The sequence below is a fragment of the Oncorhynchus masou genome, chromosome 30 (genome assembly GCF_036934945.1).
Source record: "Oncorhynchus masou masou isolate Uvic2021 chromosome 30, UVic_Omas_1.1, whole genome shotgun sequence".
NCBI classification, from domain to species: domain Eukaryota; kingdom Metazoa; phylum Chordata; class Actinopteri; order Salmoniformes; family Salmonidae; genus Oncorhynchus; species Oncorhynchus masou.
In genome coordinates this window covers 19,012,699-19,029,441 of record NC_088241.1, presented here as the reverse complement: position 1 = coordinate 19,029,441, position 16,743 = coordinate 19,012,699, and the positions used below count along the sequence as shown (strand labels likewise).

At 44.8% G+C, this 16,743-nt stretch overlaps 3 protein-coding genes across 4 annotated transcripts; 1 reads left to right on the top strand and 2 right to left on the bottom strand.

Moving 5' to 3' along the window:
• Positions 1-121: 121 nt before the first annotated feature.
• On the bottom strand, positions 122-8,980 carry LOC135522246 (interferon-stimulated 20 kDa exonuclease-like 2). The gene is made up of 4 exons (XM_064948327.1): positions 8,930-8,980; positions 7,535-8,419; positions 903-1,103; positions 122-747 (listed from the first exon to the last, which is right to left on the bottom strand). The coding sequence occupies exons 2-4, from the start codon at positions 8,231-8,233 to the stop codon at positions 646-648; spliced, it is 1,002 nt and encodes a 333-aa protein (XP_064804399.1). The 5' UTR covers positions 8,234-8,419; positions 8,930-8,980; the 3' UTR covers positions 122-645.
• On the top strand, positions 8,971-13,450 carry LOC135522245 (methyltransferase-like protein 25B). 2 transcript variants are annotated; one of them, XM_064948326.1, is made up of 9 exons: positions 8,971-9,241; positions 9,569-9,687; positions 9,785-10,001; positions 10,124-10,186; positions 10,307-10,444; positions 10,605-10,697; positions 10,971-11,512; positions 11,774-11,958; positions 12,094-13,450. In XM_064948326.1, exons 1-9 carry the CDS (start codon positions 9,137-9,139, stop codon positions 12,207-12,209), a joined length of 1,578 nt encoding a protein of 525 aa, XP_064804398.1. In that variant the 5' UTR covers positions 8,971-9,136; the 3' UTR covers positions 12,210-13,450. The 2 variants fall into 2 exon arrangements, with proteins under 2 accessions (XP_064804398.1, XP_064804397.1); XM_064948325.1 differs by having other exon boundaries at positions 10,605-11,512.
• LOC135522247 (protein S100-A1) lies at positions 12,721-16,357 on the bottom strand. The gene is made up of 3 exons (XM_064948328.1): positions 16,320-16,357; positions 14,795-14,954; positions 12,721-14,396 (listed from the first exon to the last, which is right to left on the bottom strand). The coding sequence occupies exons 2-3, from the start codon at positions 14,933-14,935 to the stop codon at positions 14,247-14,249; spliced, it is 291 nt and encodes a 96-aa protein (XP_064804400.1). The 5' UTR covers positions 14,936-14,954; positions 16,320-16,357; the 3' UTR covers positions 12,721-14,246.
• Between the last annotated feature and the right edge of the window lie 386 nt (positions 16,358-16,743).

Here is a 16,743-nt window from a genome sequence, read left to right as displayed (position 1 = left end):
TAGGACCACAGTCTACTTTCACAAGAACCCCTCAGGAAAGATTCTAGTGATATCAAGTCCCTGGACAGACATACAATTGCCTCTGTGTAATGGTTATTATCAATAAGTAATGTAGGCTTAAAAGTTTGCAATGGTCATTTATTTCTTTCCCCCCCCATGTTTGCCATTACAATGCTTGTTTAAAACCAATTTATACTGCAGTTGCAATAAAATCGATTTTACTTCCACCCGTCAAAATTAACATGTACTGAAATACTGTGTGTTAACAATTTAATATATAAAATTAGAAGTGTCTGAACAAATAACTCTAGACAATTCAAAGCAATTTTTTAAAATCACAGTACTGTATTAGGAATTCATTAATTAAACCGAGAAAATAGACTGCACCCTTGTGGCAGAGGACTGTCAGCTTGTGGCATAGGTTATCCACCACAAAATAAACAACTGCAACCCTGAAGGCAACTATTTTTAAATTTTTTACAATTTTACAGAAGTAGAAAAAGAGTCAAAAGTGGCTGAGGTGAGAAGTGGAAGACCTGATAGTGATTTCTGAATGTTAAAATTATGTTAAACATGATACGTCCATACCATCGCTCAACCCGTTCACCAGGTCAGTCATACAGGCTTTCACTGGCTTTTTAAAATTTATTTGGAGGCTAAGGTCCTCTCCCACTCCACCTCCACAACTTTGTACAGTTCCATGGTGGCTTTGGCGTCCTCCACAGACGAGTGCCCCTTCTTACCAGTCTGAGAACACAAGGGGAATTCCTTGTTACCACAAATAACATAAGCTACACAATAAGAGGTTTATTAACTTACTACTTTTGTTGAGAACAACCCAGACTGAATCACTGTAGATTATATTCAAATCAATCCCGTTTCAATCAGAAGTCTCTTCTCACCTGGATGTTGCGGTTGAACAGGGCCTTGGTGAGTCTTTTCAGTGAGGCAACTTCTTTCTCTGGAAAGCCAGCCTTCTGGTTGAGGAGAGGAATGCGGGAGGTGTCCCGCGTTAAGACAGCAGGGTGACTGTAACTCAGGGACTTGAAGTCATTGTGGACAGCATGCCCTATCACCACCTTTCCTGCAAGGATCTTCAGTATCTATAGGAGGGGGGAATACAGAAGAGATCAAATGATATTATGGTCATGTAAAGTAAAGGTCCAAATAAAATCAATTAAGGGGCAATTCCACAGTAATGGATTTACTCTTTGACTCAGTTTTTCACTTGAAAATGTATGCCAAACAAAAACCATTGATTTCAAAGTTTAACAAACCATACAACCAATGTTCCATCATTTTTTAATCACTGAGCAAATTTCAGGTCTGCTGAGTGCAAACTTGAACATTGTGAAAATTCAGTGCAACTTCCGGTGCAAGTTCACTGTGAACGCTGATGCTGTACCTGCTTTAGGTAAGTTTAAACAGTGGTCAAGTAGGCTACTGTGAGTATTTGATCATAATGTAGTTCTACTAGAGTGGCCAACCATCAAAAACAACAGCCAATGTGTGTGTTCAATGTGGGCCTACATTGCAAGAGACTTGGAAAAAAACATGCAGGGCTTGACATTAACCTGTTAATCCACTTGACCTTCAGACAAGGTGACTAAAATTATATTGTTTGATGCAAGAAACCACTTTACAAAATAAAATGCATAATTATTCCAAAAGCATTACAGAGAATCAGATAAATTATGCTACGCTCTGCCTATTGGCTACTTAGTTTATTCAAGCCTCTCTCAAAATACAACACTGCCCCTTTAAGACAAAAAAAAGCTCTTTATCTGACTTGCTTTTCAAAAGAAAATGCTCATGTTTGTGCTCTTCTATGCAGCAATAAATCCCCCATTGCTGACTACAAATTATCAATAATTGGACTAGTAACTCACTAACTAGCAAAGAATATGAACAAATATGCACACGCCACTACATGTAACTCTCACTTTGATCTCAAAACAAGCGCATCTACTCATGCTGTAAAAACAAAGGTTACGTATGTAACCATGGTTATGTGAGCTATTGGTATCACTCCACGGCGGAGGGATACATTCGAGGTGAGGATTTACAGATTTACTCCCTTGTACACCTGTGTCATGGCTGGGGTCCACCCCTATACATAGACCCTTTGGCCGCGATAAGTTCTCTACATCATTTTTAAGTGCCACTAGCACCGTAGAGGATTGGAGTGATCCATATAGCACACATAACTGTGGTTACATACGCAACTTTGTTATGTTTCACTATATTGGATCACTCAAATATATTGGCATACACATACCAGATTAGTCAGTGCTAGAGGGACACGGCAAAGTCACAGCGCGGGACCAAGACGCAGTGGCGGTCAATGTGGAAAGGGGTCCCGGCACAGTCCCCGGAAGGGGAGGCGACCCCTAGGACCGCTGAACCAACTGCAAAGGGAGGTGCCACATTTACCCGAGAGTTCCTAGTAAAGGTGCAAGAGGAAGCCCAGGTGGCCGCAGCACAGATCTCAGCGAGGAACACTACTCTCAGTAGAGCCAAGGATGCAGCCACACCTCTTATTAAATGTGCCATCACAGATCCCAGCGGTATGCTGTCGCAATCGGTGCCACGTTCCAGCCCCCAGGACTCTCTCACCATAGCAAATAGCTGGTCTGGGGAGGGGGGGTCGTAAGCAGAGAGGATAAAAGGGATGTTCACATGCCTGTCTGACCGAACCTTGCGGGAGGAATGGAGGGTTGGGTCGGAGTGATATACTCCTCCCCCCGGGGTCAATCCGCCACTCAGAACTTACCGAAAGAGCATGGAAGTGTTTCAGGGAGGCAGACTCCAACGGTTCGAAAGGCGGCTTTGCCATTGAGCGGGTCCTAGCTGGACGCAGGTGATGAACCCCCTACAAACTGGCCTGCACACTTCCCCCTGCCAAGCAGCCAAGTACCCGCTCAGTGTAGAGGCTGTCAAGCCCTCATCCAAGCGAGACTGCAGGTATTGGAGGGCATACTGCACCCTGCATGACTCGGGCACAACCTCAATACCAGTGCACTAAAAGCAGAACAAAGTGCAAACGCAACTGGTATGCTGCGGTTGTAGCCGGAACCCTTGCGCTCTGCATGGTGTTCATTAAACCCTCCTGTATTCCTAACATGGATCATTGGTGCCGTTCAGTGGCCAAGCACACAGACCAAGGCGGTGGCCATAGGATGCCACAGAGATCCCCCAGCCTGAGACAGCAAGTCCATTCTCGGGGGAAGTTGCCAGGATGTCCCAGACAACAGGGGCAGGAGAAGGCTGAACTAGGGTCGTCTGGGCCAGTATGGGACCACCAGAAGCAGACGATGCTCTGCCATCATGGTCCTGTCCAGCATAGCCTGGATCAGAGGAAAAGGGGGGCTCCAGTTCTGGTCAATCGTGAGCCAGAGCATCCAAGCCCAGAGGCCCTGGTGGCTCCGACATGGAGTACCACAGGGGGAAGTGTGCATTCTCCAGGGAGGCAAACAGGTCCACATGCGCCCTCCCGAACTTGCCCCACAGGTGCTGCACCACCTGGGGATGTAGACGCCAGTCCAAATGTGGTGGACCCTCCTTTGAGAGCATATCCGCTGCCACACTCAGGATGTCAGGTACGTGTGCTGCGCGAGGAGACGCTAGACAGCCCTGAGCCCAGAGGAGCTCCCGTGCTATAAGTTTAAGGCGGTGGAACCTCAGTCCACCCTCATGGTTGATGTAAGCCACCACTGTGGTGTTGTCCGTTAACACCAGGACGTCTTCCTTTCAGATATGGAAGGAAAGACCGCAAGGCCAGCAGTACAGCTCAGAGCTCTAGTGTATTGATGTGCCTACTGCTCCAAGGGGGTAGCCAACAGCCGCTGGCCGACCTGCCCTTGGTCACAACCCCCCAGCCAATCTGGGAGGCGTCGGTGTTGACCAGCTCCCGGTGGCACATCCTCAGCATCTCCACCCCACCTGAGAAAAAGGAGCGACAGCACCACCTCAACAATGCCCTGAGGCCCGCAGCTGGCAGTGATGGTGGAGCTTTGGGTGCAGCCGGTGGACGTTGAACCACTATTGAAAAAGCCAGAGATGGAGCAGGCCCAGGGGAATCAGCAACGAGGACACCGTCAGCAAGCCCAACAGACGTTGGCAGGTCAGAGCGGATACCACCCACCTTGGCAGAAAGTGGTCCAGGCAAGATAGATCGCCTAAACCCTTCTCGTGGGCAGGTGTGCTCTCATGAGGACTCAGTCCAGTTCCATGCCAATGAAGGCCCCCCTCTGGGTGAACGTCAGATGACTCTTCTTGCCGTTTACAGTAATGCCCAGCCTGACGATGTGGGTCATGAGCATGTCTGTCTGGCAGGACCTGGGTCCTGGTCAGGGCACAAATCAGCCAATCATCCAGGCAATTGAGGATCAACAATCCTCGGGATGTGTGAGGTGCCAGGACAGCGTCCATGCACTTTGTGAACGTGTGGGGTGCCAAGGAGAGCCCAAAGGGAAGAACCATGAATTTGTAAGCTGTACCTTCGAAAGTTAATTGGAGGTACTGTCAATGAGCTGGGTGAATAGGAACAAGGAAGTACGTATCCCTCAGGTTCAGCGCCACAAACCATTGGTCCCTGGACATGGTCTGCAACACGAGGCTGGGGACAGCATGTGGAACTTCAGTACCTTCAAGTACCAAGTAACCATTGAGGTTGCGGAGGTCCAGAATCGGTCGAAACCCTCCGTCTCTTTTTGGAACCACAAAATAAGTGGGGTAGAACCTACCTAGTCATACTGATGTCTCACTCCTGCAGATGGCACTCTTGTCCAGGAGTGAGGAGATCTCCAGCCGCAGGGATTACTTCTGGAGGGGGGCATGGTGATGCGAAGGTCCTGAAGGACGGGTGCCGGGAACCGGAATCAGTGCCCCTTGAGCATTGTGGTAACACCCAGGGGGACTCCACACCCTCCTCCCACTTCACCCTTTGAGACCTGGAGAAGCGCCAAGGCCGGGGAAGGGTGTATCAGGGGTCCTGCCGGTGCCTGCCTCTCCTCTGGTGCCATGAGCACCTGGGTCGTGCAGTGGCACGAGTGAGTAGACTCCTCATAGCCTCTCGAGCTGCTGGGGACGATGAAGCCCTGCTGGTGGCTTCTGATGGCCTGTCAGCCTGGTAGCCCCACTCACGGTGGTGAACAGTGCCAGCATTGTCCCTCGGGAACAGCTTATCACTGGCCAACAGGGAACAGCTGTTGCCGCTACCGAAGCTATCAACCTCCTGACGCAGAGCATGTGCTCTGCATTCAAGGTGGTCCCAGCTCTGCCTGCGGTGGCTCTGGCCACGCTTCCTGGGAGGGGTACTGGGCCCAGACTAACAGCTTGCTGCCGCACCACTCCTGGGGGAGGAAGCTTGTCCCCAGCCTGAGCCCAAGCCTGGCCGACCCACTCGCGCATGGCATCCAATCGCCAGGCCCAGGCGTTCTGAGAACACCACACAAAACAGGCATCCAGTAGGACGCTCCACCGGCCTCTCCGCGTGGCTCAAACCCAGGCAGTACATACACGAGGTATGCGGATCCCGAGGGGGATGTCACCATCACACCTGTCACAAAGGGAAGCCATAAATTCAGCAAATCCAACAAGGCCAGTGACACCCTGGCAGAGCTACAGTGGCGCAAAAAAGTATTTAGTCACCCACCAGTTGTGAAAGCTCTCCCACTTAAAAAAGATGAGAGGCCTGTAATTTTCATCATAGGTACACTTAAACTATGACAGACAAAATTAGAAAATAAATCCAGAAAATCACATTGTAGGATTTTTAATGAATTTATTTGCAAATTATGGTGGAAAATAAGTATTTGGTCACCTAAAAACAAGCAAGATTTCTGGCTCTCACAGACCTTCTTTAAGAGACTCCTCTGTCCTCCACTCGTTACCTGTATTAATGGCACCTGTTTGAACTTGTTATCAGTATAAAAGACACCTGTCCACAACCTCAAACAGTCACACTCCAAACTCCACTATGGCCAAGACCAAAGAGCTGTCAAAGGACACAAGAAACAAAATTGTAGACCTGCACCAGGCTGGGAAGACTGAATCTGCAATAGGTAAGCAGCTTGGTTTGAAGAAATCAACTGTGGGAGCAATTATTAGGAAATGGAAGACATACAAGACCACTGATAATCTCCCTCGATCTGGGGCTCCACGCAAGATCTCACCCCGTGGGCTCAAAATGATCACAAGAACGGTGAGCAAAAATCCCAGAACCACACGGGGGAACCTAGTGAATGACCTGTAGAGAGCTGGGACCAAAGTAACAAAGCCTACCATCAGTAACACACTACCCCGCCAGGGACTCAAATCCTGCAGTGCCAGACGTGACCCCTGCTTAAGCCAGTACATGTCCAGGCCCGTCTGAAGTTTGCTAGAGAGCATTTGGATGATCCAGAAGAAGATTGGGAGAATGTCATATGGTCAGATGAAACCAAAATATAACTTTTTGGTAAAAACTCAACTCGTCGTGTTTGAAGGACAAAGAATGCTGAGTTGCATCCAAAGAACACCATACCTACTGTGAAGCATGGGGGTGGAAACATCATGCTTTGGGGCTGTTTTTCTGCAAAGGGACCAGGACGACTGATCCGTGTAAAGGAAAGAATGAATGGGGCCATGTATCGTGAGATTGAGTGAACTTGCACAATTGGTGGCTGACTAAATACTTTTTTGCCCCACTGTATGTCGTGACCCGCTTGGAGGAATAGGAACCCTGTGAGGGATAAATTACCCAGGACCTCTGCAAACACAGGGGAAGACCCTGTGGGAAAAACAGGCAGACAAAAAAAAACAGCAACCTGGTAATGAATTGATTTATTTGTTTTACTCCAACATTACCTACTGGTTTAATATTCAAGCAGTAAAAACGGCACCATACGGAGTAACACCCGTTAAGGAACCCAAAGTTAATGTCTCAACGTAGTTTTCCATAATACTCGCACTCTGCAGGGGAAAGATGAAATGAAGATGAAAACCCTGTAAGATAATAATAATGAGTTTGAATCACTTAATAATTCAAACAATATTTATGTCAGTAAAATCACTATAACTTATTGGTAGGTCTACCATTACTTGTTACTACTGTGAACTTTCATTATCCTCCTTCCTCATGTGGGAGAGAAGTTTGAAAATATTTTAAACGTGGGCTTTGGTAATGGAATTACAAGGCAATATTTATTAAACTTACAGGAGGTAAACAACTTACCCAAAACTAAATGTAAGTGTTGATATTAATTGGCAGGGCTCTTTACATTACTATGTTTTGATGTATTTCTGATACCTTTTAAATACTTTTTTTAGCATGTTTTCTAAGGCCCCTTTCCCATCTGTTTATCCAGAAATCAAAGCCTTTGCTAATATCACATTTTCAAGATAGAAAATGGTTGAAAAATGTATCTATGCCTTCAAAATATAGACTCTGCTTTCATTTGACACTGAATTTGATATGCTCATAGGTCCTTTCCAGTGGAAACAAAACATTTTTCATCCTCCTTCGAACATTTTCCTCCGGGAGGCTTCTTACCTCCTTCCTGGCAAGTTGAAATGGCATGGCTTTGTCCAGTTGATGCCAGGAGATGCCACTCCAACGAGTACGGTAGTCAGTGACTGCGTTGGTGGGCTTGATGTACCTGTCATACACCACGTCTCCATCATAGGAGACAATACTGCATCGTGCTAGCTCACTGTTGCGACCCTTGGGGCCCGTGCCAACCATCTCACAGTCCATGGCAAGGTATTTCAGGGGGTTACAAAAGGGGGCTGACCCTCTTGGGACAGGGGCGCAGTGGGCAACAGTCCTGGTGGGTGGGGGTTGGTGCCCCGGGGTGATAGTTGAAGTGGATTGCTCAGGATTGGTGGAATTCTTCACAGTAAGGGTCAAGGATGTTGAGCTGCTTGTGGATGATCCAGGCTTGGAAGCAACACCTCTGGCATGCTCTGAACTGGGTATGTGATATGAACTTTTACTGTGAGTATTCTGAGTGTGAGCAGAGCTTTTGTTGTGTGCAGCATTGGGTTGAGACGGCCGATTGGCCCAGGGAGGCAGGCCCTGATGTTTATTCCCCTGTCTATGATTGTGCTGGTTCTGCTTCTTGTTGAGGTAACCCTTTTTCTCCAAGAGTCGCCGCCTGTCGTTGAATGCCTTGTATTTGTTGCTTCCCGATGAGTCCTTACAGGGCCCACTGCTGTCAGAACAGTCCAGGTTTAACATCATGTCCGACATCTTGGAGGGGAATCTTCCTCAGCTGGGGCTAGGTTTGGTCTTGGACTAAAACTGTTGACGTCCCACTCCCTCCAACTGGACATAAAGGCCTTCACTGCTGTGCAAAATTAGGTTCAAATATTTGTTTTAATCAAATGTCATTCTGACCCAATTGTCATGACATCAATTCAAGCGGTATTGTGATACCTGGACAAAAAGAAAATTGATTTATGTTAACAAATCAGCTGGTATGTCTGAAATTGTGGGAAAACATTCTAGTCATGACAAACAAAGAAGTTAACTAGCCAGCTAGTTCGCCGTTTATATAATCTAGCTAATTTGGTACTAGCTTAGCATGAAACACATTGAGGCCACGTAACTAACTAGCCACAATTAACTTTAGGTATTTTCGAAAACTATGTGTAATCCGTGAGGTGTAAATGTTAGCTTGATAGATAGCTGTCAGGATATTACAGTAGAAAATACGGCTTCGGCGAGCTAGCATTGGGCCCTTGGCTAGCTTGCCCTCAAACTACAGTAATACTAGCTAGCTCTGATGCTAAGCTACCCGAAACAGTGACTCGAACATTAGCTAGCAAGGAATTCAACTTTATTCTCCAGACAGACTAATTTAACTGTATGTCTAAACTTATATTGTGTCCTGATAATATGGTGCACAAATAAGCGTTATACAACAAATTACACATATACACCGACCTATACACATAGCACCATGCTTCCGACATCCTTAACAACCAAACAATCGACTACTTCCGGTTCAGAGGTCGTGTTGTAAGGAAGAGCTACAAACAAATACTTCTTATCGTCGTTATATACAACTCTTTCACTCGGTTGTAATAGTGTATTGTTGAAATGTTTAATGTTCACAATTTATAACCGGTCAGTTGCCGATTTGACGGTCGAATGATGTGCTCACCGACACTTTCAGAAGAGCAGCAAAGAGAGTTGGCAAGAAATCTTACATATTTTCTGTCGACATACAAACACATCTCCGATTCCTTCATAATTGTACGTAGCAAACAACTCGTTATATTTCTCTGTTTTCTAAGTTACGTTGCTGCAGGTTTTTATAATGTTATTTTATTATAAGATGATCACGTCCTCTGCTCCAGGTTGAAGTTTCCCCTACAGATCTAGGATTAACTTCCCCTCCCTCAATCCTGACCTAAACCATTATTTGGAAAAATGCTAAACTTACCAAAAGTCAGCGTCTAGAGGCAACTTCACCCTACACGCTCCGATGAAGCTCGTTCCCTGGATCAAAGGGCCCCTGAATCGATTTCTCTAGCTACTCTTCAATTAATGTGTTATTGATCATGTTTTCTCCTGCCATAGGAATTCTTCAGTGAGGATCTATGGGCTACATTGCCTACCAGATGGCAACAGATCCTCTGTGACCTGTCACCCCCACAAATAGCTGACCTCCTATTGGACAGATTGAATATGAATAGAAGGTATTCGGTCATACCAGTGTATTTGTTCAATTTGAATTGGATTCTATATCATAAAACAGTTTGAAATAACTTGTACAATTTTACTTTTTTATTTCAGCTACTCTTGTGTATGGCCTCTTTCACTATTGGCTTTCCGGGCCACCGCGCATGCCCTGACGTTCCCCAGGACACCCCAGGGCAAGCGGAGACATGAAGTGGGCATGCTGAAGCCAGAGGAGTTCTTGGAGAACAAGAGTCAGAGCTCACTGCTGGGACACATATTTAGGAAACATGTGAAACCCAAGAAGCAGCATGAGATCCGGAGTCTGGGAACGGTAAAGATGTGCATACTCATTTGCATAAATATGGATGTGCATACTGCTTTTTTATATATGCTGCTGATTCAAATAAGCATTTCAGTTGTTGTTGATACTGATCTGTTCATCTCTCTCCACAGTTGGTGAAGCAGCTTTGTGACCTGACAGACTGCAGTAGTGTGGTGGATGTGGGTTCTGGACAGGTAACCTAATATTCAGTCTTGTTATCAGACCTAGGTGTCACACAATATTACTTTTTGTAATCTGCCCAACAATGAGATTTGTCACGGTACATGATTGTGTATCCCTACTGGTCTCCCCAGGGCCATTTGACTCGTTTCTTGTCTTTTGGGCTTGGTCTGTCTGTGACTGGAATTGAGGCTGATCCCACTCTAGTTTCCATGGCATCCAAATATGACGGACAGCTTCTGTGGACGCTGGAGAAGGAGCGGCAGAGGAATGTAATGCACCAGGACGCTCAGTAAAGTGCAAAAAAGGCACAGTTGATTGGCTCAGACTAGGCATTTTTTGTAAAACCAGAGTTATTAAGAAATTAGGTGAATATTGCTAATATGCAATGTAATGAAGAATTAAATATTTATACTGCTCTTACTCTTTCAGAATGGACCTCCAATCTCTAGATCTGGCCCCTCACCCTGCCATGTGGCTGGCTGGGTCAACCCCAAAGCATCATGGAAAGACTTCGTCAAGCAGGTAGGAAATGGTAAATGTGTCTGTGAGGATCAGACCGCTCCGGCTGGATCCAGTAAGAAGAGACAGCGGGAGTCCATGTCAGAAGCTAATCAGCAACATGGTCACGGAGACCAGCCTGTGTTGACTGCAGAATCAGAATTCCTGGGTTGTTCAGACAATGGCCAGGCTGCATCCCCACTCAAGAATAATGACAATACATGTACAAACTCTTTTACTAGGGTAAAACATGAACCCCGGTCTGGCTCACTCTTGTTTCCAAAACGTCTCTGCAAGACTGAAGCCGGGCAAGGCCCATATGTCCACCCATTCTGCCAAGAGAGTTCATCCACAGAAGTTGTCTGCCCTGTAGAAGAGGAGCAGGAATGTCCAGATTTGATCCTAACTGGCCTCCATGCCTGCGGGGACCTCAGTGCCACCCTCCTTCGCCACTTTGCCAGCTGCCCTCACGTTCGTGGCATCACCTCCGTGGCGTGCTGCTACATGAAGATCACCACCAGTGAGAACCCCAACCCCCCTGGCCTCATAGCCCCTCCCCTATCCCCTTTGCCCACCAGTGAGGCATCTCACTCAGAGTTTGGCTACCCAATGAGCTCCTGGGTGCAGGGTTTGCCGGGACACCAGCTGTCCTATAAGGCGCGGGAGGGGGCGTGTCACGCCATAGAGGACTACATGCACAGGCTGCGGGAGGAGAGTGGGTTGCTAAGGATGCACTGTTATCGGGCAACCCTAGAGACAGTTATCAGGGAGGCGAAGCCAGAGCTGCGCAGGCCGGGAGTCCAGGCAATAAAGAAAGCACATCTACTACCCTTTACAGAGTGAGTGTTTACCCAAGTTTGTATCCATAGCTCTTCAGTCTGTCATTAGGCAGCAGCTTTCACTGTATGTTAGGATGAAAACTTAAGAAATTCATCCTTGCATATGTCTCAGAAACTATTTGGTATTATCCTTGTGTATAAGGAGAATTTTGATGATTACATTTAGGAGTTCAATATGTGTTCTCTCTATTTCGCTTTTAGGTCAAACATGATCATCTCTCTTATATGTACCCTTGACCCCCTCTCACCATGTACCCACAGGTATGCCCGTCTGGGTCTGCCCCGCGTTGGCCTGCCCCCTGACCTGCCCCTGGACACCTGCAGAGTGGGGGCCATGCTGAGGCAGGAGGGTCGTGTGGTGGTCTACTTCAGCCTGGCTCTACTACTGGCACCAGTGGTGGAGACACTGGTGCTGCTGGACAGGATGCTATACCTGCAGGAGAAAGGTGAGGAAATGTACAGAGACTGTGTATTATCAGATCTTAATGTATACTGATATTGTATCTGGATTCCATACGTCTTTTCTTGTGGCCCGAGTGCTAACAGTAAAGGTGTTATTTGTTATTGCTTGATTGTTGTAGGTATAAAGAGTCAGCTGGTGCCACTCTTTGACCCTGCGTTGTCTCCCCGAAACCTGGTACTGATGGCTTTGAAGCAGCCGACAAGGGACAAAGAGACTGAGTGCACCCTTCCGTAACCAAGGACACCTCTAGAACTATGTGTTGTGTTCAGAGTTTACACCCTTACTCATTGGTGCTCAAGGACTTGAGTGTAAGTTTAGAAGTGAGTAGCTGTCTGAATATCCATACTAGCATACTTCAACTGTATACTATGTACTCATTGTCACAAACTATTTTTCACATACTGTCTGAATAGAATAGTAATGGAGTTATAGTTGTCTTGATGTCCTTTGGGTTGTGAACCATTCTTGATACACATGGGAAACGTGTGTGAAAAACCCAGCAGCGTTGCAGTTCTTGACACAAACCTGTGCTCTTGGCACCTACTACCATACCCTGTTCAAAGGCACTTACATCTGATTTTCGTTTCATTAACATTTAGTCAAATCCAAGTGCATATATAAATGAAATCAAATACCCTAGTACACACACAAACTTTTCAAATGTTCAAATCGACAAAAAAAAACAGTCAGGTGCGTCGCAAATTCAAAACTGCTGGACAGCAACATAAAACTAAAGCACTGATAATTGGGAATGACATCAGAACACTTTAATGAGAACAGAAATCCACTTTGGGTGAAAAAAAAAAGAATTCAAAAGATGTAGCCTATGACGCTACACTCATGATCACTTTAAAGAGAACAAAAAACTACTTGGCCAACATTACATTTGAACACCACCGCAGAAGTGTTGCTATTCAGCATCTTTCTAATTAAGTTGTTTAATTTTGTTAGGCCCTAGTTCTAGTAGCCAATCACTCGCAGCCCCTGTCTTCCAATGCATTGTGGAAAAATGTGCATAGAAGTAAACTAGATGAGCTGAAATGAGTAACATTTAAACCATACTTGATATTTGAAAATTGCATACTATAAAACTTTGTTTTCCCATACTGAGAATGCGTCATGCAAAATTGCATTGTTTCATGTTATTGGTTAATTTTGGTAGCACATCCCCATATCTGGTTGTCAAAGCTGAAATAAGGATATCTGGCTATTTAAAGTATACTTGATTTTCAAAATGGTGCATACTATAAAACTTTTTTTTGCATAATCAAAATATTTAGGATGCAAGTATGGGTATTCAGACATGGCCAGAGTCAAATGACTAATTTCATCAGAATGTGGAAAGAAGTGAAGGGCACGCAACCATACAATGCAATTGCTTTTTCATATTCATGTCTGGACGAACTTGCTTTAATGGAATGTGCCCCTTTTCTTTCAAATTGTGTAAATGAATAAAGACTAGTATTTAGACTTGAGATGAATCGTTATTTTCCAAAGCCTGTTTCCAGTAGTCATTGTTCATGAATTTCTTCAGGGATTGACACATTCGTCGCTGACACTCAAATCGACCTGTAGTTTTGAAGGATTAGTCCAATGTATTTCACACAGCAGCCATACATGAAACCCCTGACCTGTTGCTCATTTTAAGCCGGCAAGCTCTAGACGTTTCAACCTTATTTGTTGGTGCAATTGTTCCATTTATTCAACCCGCTAGAGTTACACCAAGTACATCGTGATCAGCCACATTTTATAAGATGTGCCACAGTTTGTTAAAGGACGTGTTTAACACAGACCAGGGGCCATATGAAAAGTCTCAGTACAAGTACTGTTCTAGGATCAGGTCTCTACTGTCCATGTAATTTTAGTCATTGTGATCTAAAAGGCATAACTGATCCTAAATCAGCACTCCTGAGAATTTATTCACACCGCCCCAGATTACACATGCAAAAGACATGCACCGGTAATGTGCACTCAAATCTACGATGAGCTGAGTTTAACATATTTAGACAGCAATCACCTTTATTGATCTGAGCAGAATGTTAACTACTAGTGCAATGAGAGTGATAGTACACTGAAAGTGGTCAGTCCATTGCAGGAGTCGACAGCGGCAATCATTTTACAACAGTCAAAAGAGTCTGTTAGAAATAACCATTATGTGACAATATTGAAACCTTAGCGGGTTTCTGTCAAAAAAAAAATTAAAGCATACACATTTGTTTTATTAACAAGAAATAATGAGTATAAAGCAGAGGTCACAGACTGTTTCCAAACTCATTCATTCAGGCTCGCTACAAAGAACTCGTTACAGGCCACAGTCAGCGCAGCAACCAAGATGACAAACTCCTGAAAGTCCACTTCGCCATCTTTGTTTTCATCCAGATCACTCATGATCTTCTCTACTACCATAGGGTCCTTACTTGCCTGAGGGAGAGGAGTAGGAATGGTTAATGAAATGTAGGTCCAGACCAGAAGCAGCCACATGACTCTTGGAACAGTTGTAAATATGAAATAGGCAATACACAGATGTCATGCCATATTGTTATACCCGTCAAATAATTTCAGATGTAAGAAATATCTAGGTGATAAGTGTGGTTTCTAGACAAGGCCATAGAATTATTTAAATTATTCTAGTAGAATATGTCTTGAAGGCGATGGGTCCCACAACTGTTCAATAAATCAAGACTTCCCCCAATACTTGTTTGTATGACTTGCTTTGGGGCAGTTCATTTTGTTTATGTCCATAAAAATGTAATTGATCAGAATGTCATATTGAAACCACACATATCCCTCCCCTCGACAGCATTAGGAATCAAACTCACCGCCAGGAAGTCACTCAGTTCGCCCTGTAACAGGTTCTTCAGCTCAACTTTGCTCAGCTTGTACTTGTCCCCTTCTTTTGAAGAGTATGAGTGGAACACTCGAATTAGCCCCTCCATTGCACTCTCGAGTTTGGAACCCATTTTACAGAGCTGTGGATACCTAAAAAAAAGGGATAGGTCAATCCATGACTGTGTATAAGCTGTATGGACAATTAGATTTTACAGTAGAAGTCAATTTGCATGAAGTGAACCCCTTACTGGTTCCTGTTTATTTTAACACATTTGTCTGTGTAGACTATTGTAAACTGTATGCAAAAGCCACTGGGGCAAGTTGTCTTTTCATTTCATCCAGTTCCAAATGATCATGTAGGTTAAAATCTAGCCGCTTTTAAAATTCTCTTTGAAAAACAAAGTACATGCTAAACTATGATCTAGATACAGGCAGCCGATAACTAGCAACCCATGAATTAAAATGTTTAATAATATTGACTCCAGCAGCAACTAGAATTGAAAAATATTGATCCAAAGGAGAATGAGACATTGCTATTGGTTGCCCAGGTGAGCACACGTCACCAATACAGCCCTGGTGGGCCTACACAGAGGAAGCCGTCAGACCTTGCTGTTCTCAGGGGTCCAGTATAAACCGCAAAACGATCAGGTATCTCAGTAACTTTCTAGATGGTTTCCAAGCTATTGATTGTCATCCCCAGAGATGCATAAATAATGTAGCTCAGTCTTTTGTGTGCGGTGGGGGAGTGATGAGTGCAGCTATCCTAGTAATTCAAGCTCTGAAGGGGGGGAATGGGGGGGGGGTGTAGGCCTAATTTTATCTTACCTTTATTGAACTAGGCAAGTCAGTTAACAAATTCTTATTGTCAATGACAGCCTAGGAAAAGTGGGTTAACTGCCTTGTTCAGGGGCAGAACGACAGATTAACCTTACAGTTACTGACCCAACACTAACTACTAGACTACCTGCCATTCAGAGGGTGAATAGGTAGACAAAAGATTTGTGCCTTGGTAGTACGTGCCAGGCGCACCAGTTTGAGTGCGTCAAGAACTGCAACGCTGCTGGGTTTTTCCACTCACAACAGTTTCCCATTTATATCAAGAATGGTCCACCACCCAAAGGACATCCAGCCAACTTTACACAATTGTGGGAAGCATTGTCATCAACATGGGCCAGCATCCATGTGGAACACTTGACACCTTGCAGAATCCATGCCCCAACAAATTGAGGCCCTTCTTAGGGTAAAAGGTGTACCTAAAGTTTTGTACACTGTATAGTTATCAACAGGCCTAATTTAGGCAATTATAAAACAGATGGCAAAATGTGCAATAATCAAAAGAGAAGCACTATAAAATAAACTCAATGCTACCCCCGACCCACAAAAAAAAGGAAATATGATTTCTCTCACCAGGTAGCCTATAGGCTGCATGGCACAGAAATATACATATGCTCAACAAGAAATAGGAATGCAGGTTATGTTAAAAATCTATTGACCACAAACACGTTCGCTACTCACCTCAACGCCGATGACAAACGAAGCAGAAGTGGCGTCGATCCTCATTTTACCTGTTTTATGCATCTCACCTGTGAGAAAATTCAAATCAGGCGCCTCCCACCGGTGAAACCTGCAACATCACGGATACAAATGACACGGGAAGACCTAATTCATTTGACCATGTAAGGTTACATTTGGCGATGCAACTACTAATTACAATTATTATACAGAATGTATTAGCCTACCGCATAAACAATACAGTATCAGTATACTATCGTATAGGCTGTACTTAACAACGACGTCTTCAAATGATGGGGCCTATTGGTTTAAAGCAACTAAAACGACGGACTTCCATTCCATTAGCAGGTTTGTATTCATTACGTCTTGAAGTTGCAACGGAAACCGTTTACGGTTAAAGAACCAAACTGATGGAAACAAAGGAAAC

Coding starts and splice junctions, on each gene's coding strand:
- LOC135522246 (XM_064948327.1), bottom strand. CDS start 8,233: ATGTCGGACATGATGTTAAACCTGGACTGTTCTGACAGCAGTGGGCCC. Junction 1,104..7,534: donor TTCAACTTGCCAGGAAGGAG/GTAAGAAGCCTC, acceptor CCCCTCCTATAG/ATACTGAAGATCCTTGCAGG. Junction 748..902: donor TGTTCAACCGCAACATCCAG/GTGAGAAGAGAC, acceptor TTGTGTTCTCAG/ACTGGTAAGAAGGGGCACTC.
- LOC135522245 (XM_064948325.1), top strand. CDS start 9,137: ATGATGTGCTCACCGACACTTTCAGAAGAGCAGCAAAGAGAGTTGGCA. Junction 10,445..10,604: donor AGAAGGAGCGGCAGAGGAAT/GTAATGCACCAG, acceptor TTACTCTTTCAG/AATGGACCTCCAATCTCTAG. Junction 11,513..11,773: donor CATCTACTACCCTTTACAGA/GTGAGTGTTTAC, acceptor ATGTACCCACAG/GTATGCCCGTCTGGGTCTGC.
- LOC135522247 (XM_064948328.1), bottom strand. CDS start 14,935: ATGGGTTCCAAACTCGAGAGTGCAATGGAGGGGCTAATTCGAGTGTTC. Junction 14,397..14,794: donor AACTGAGTGACTTCCTGGCG/GTGAGTTTGATT, acceptor CCTCTCCCTCAG/GCAAGTAAGGACCCTATGGT.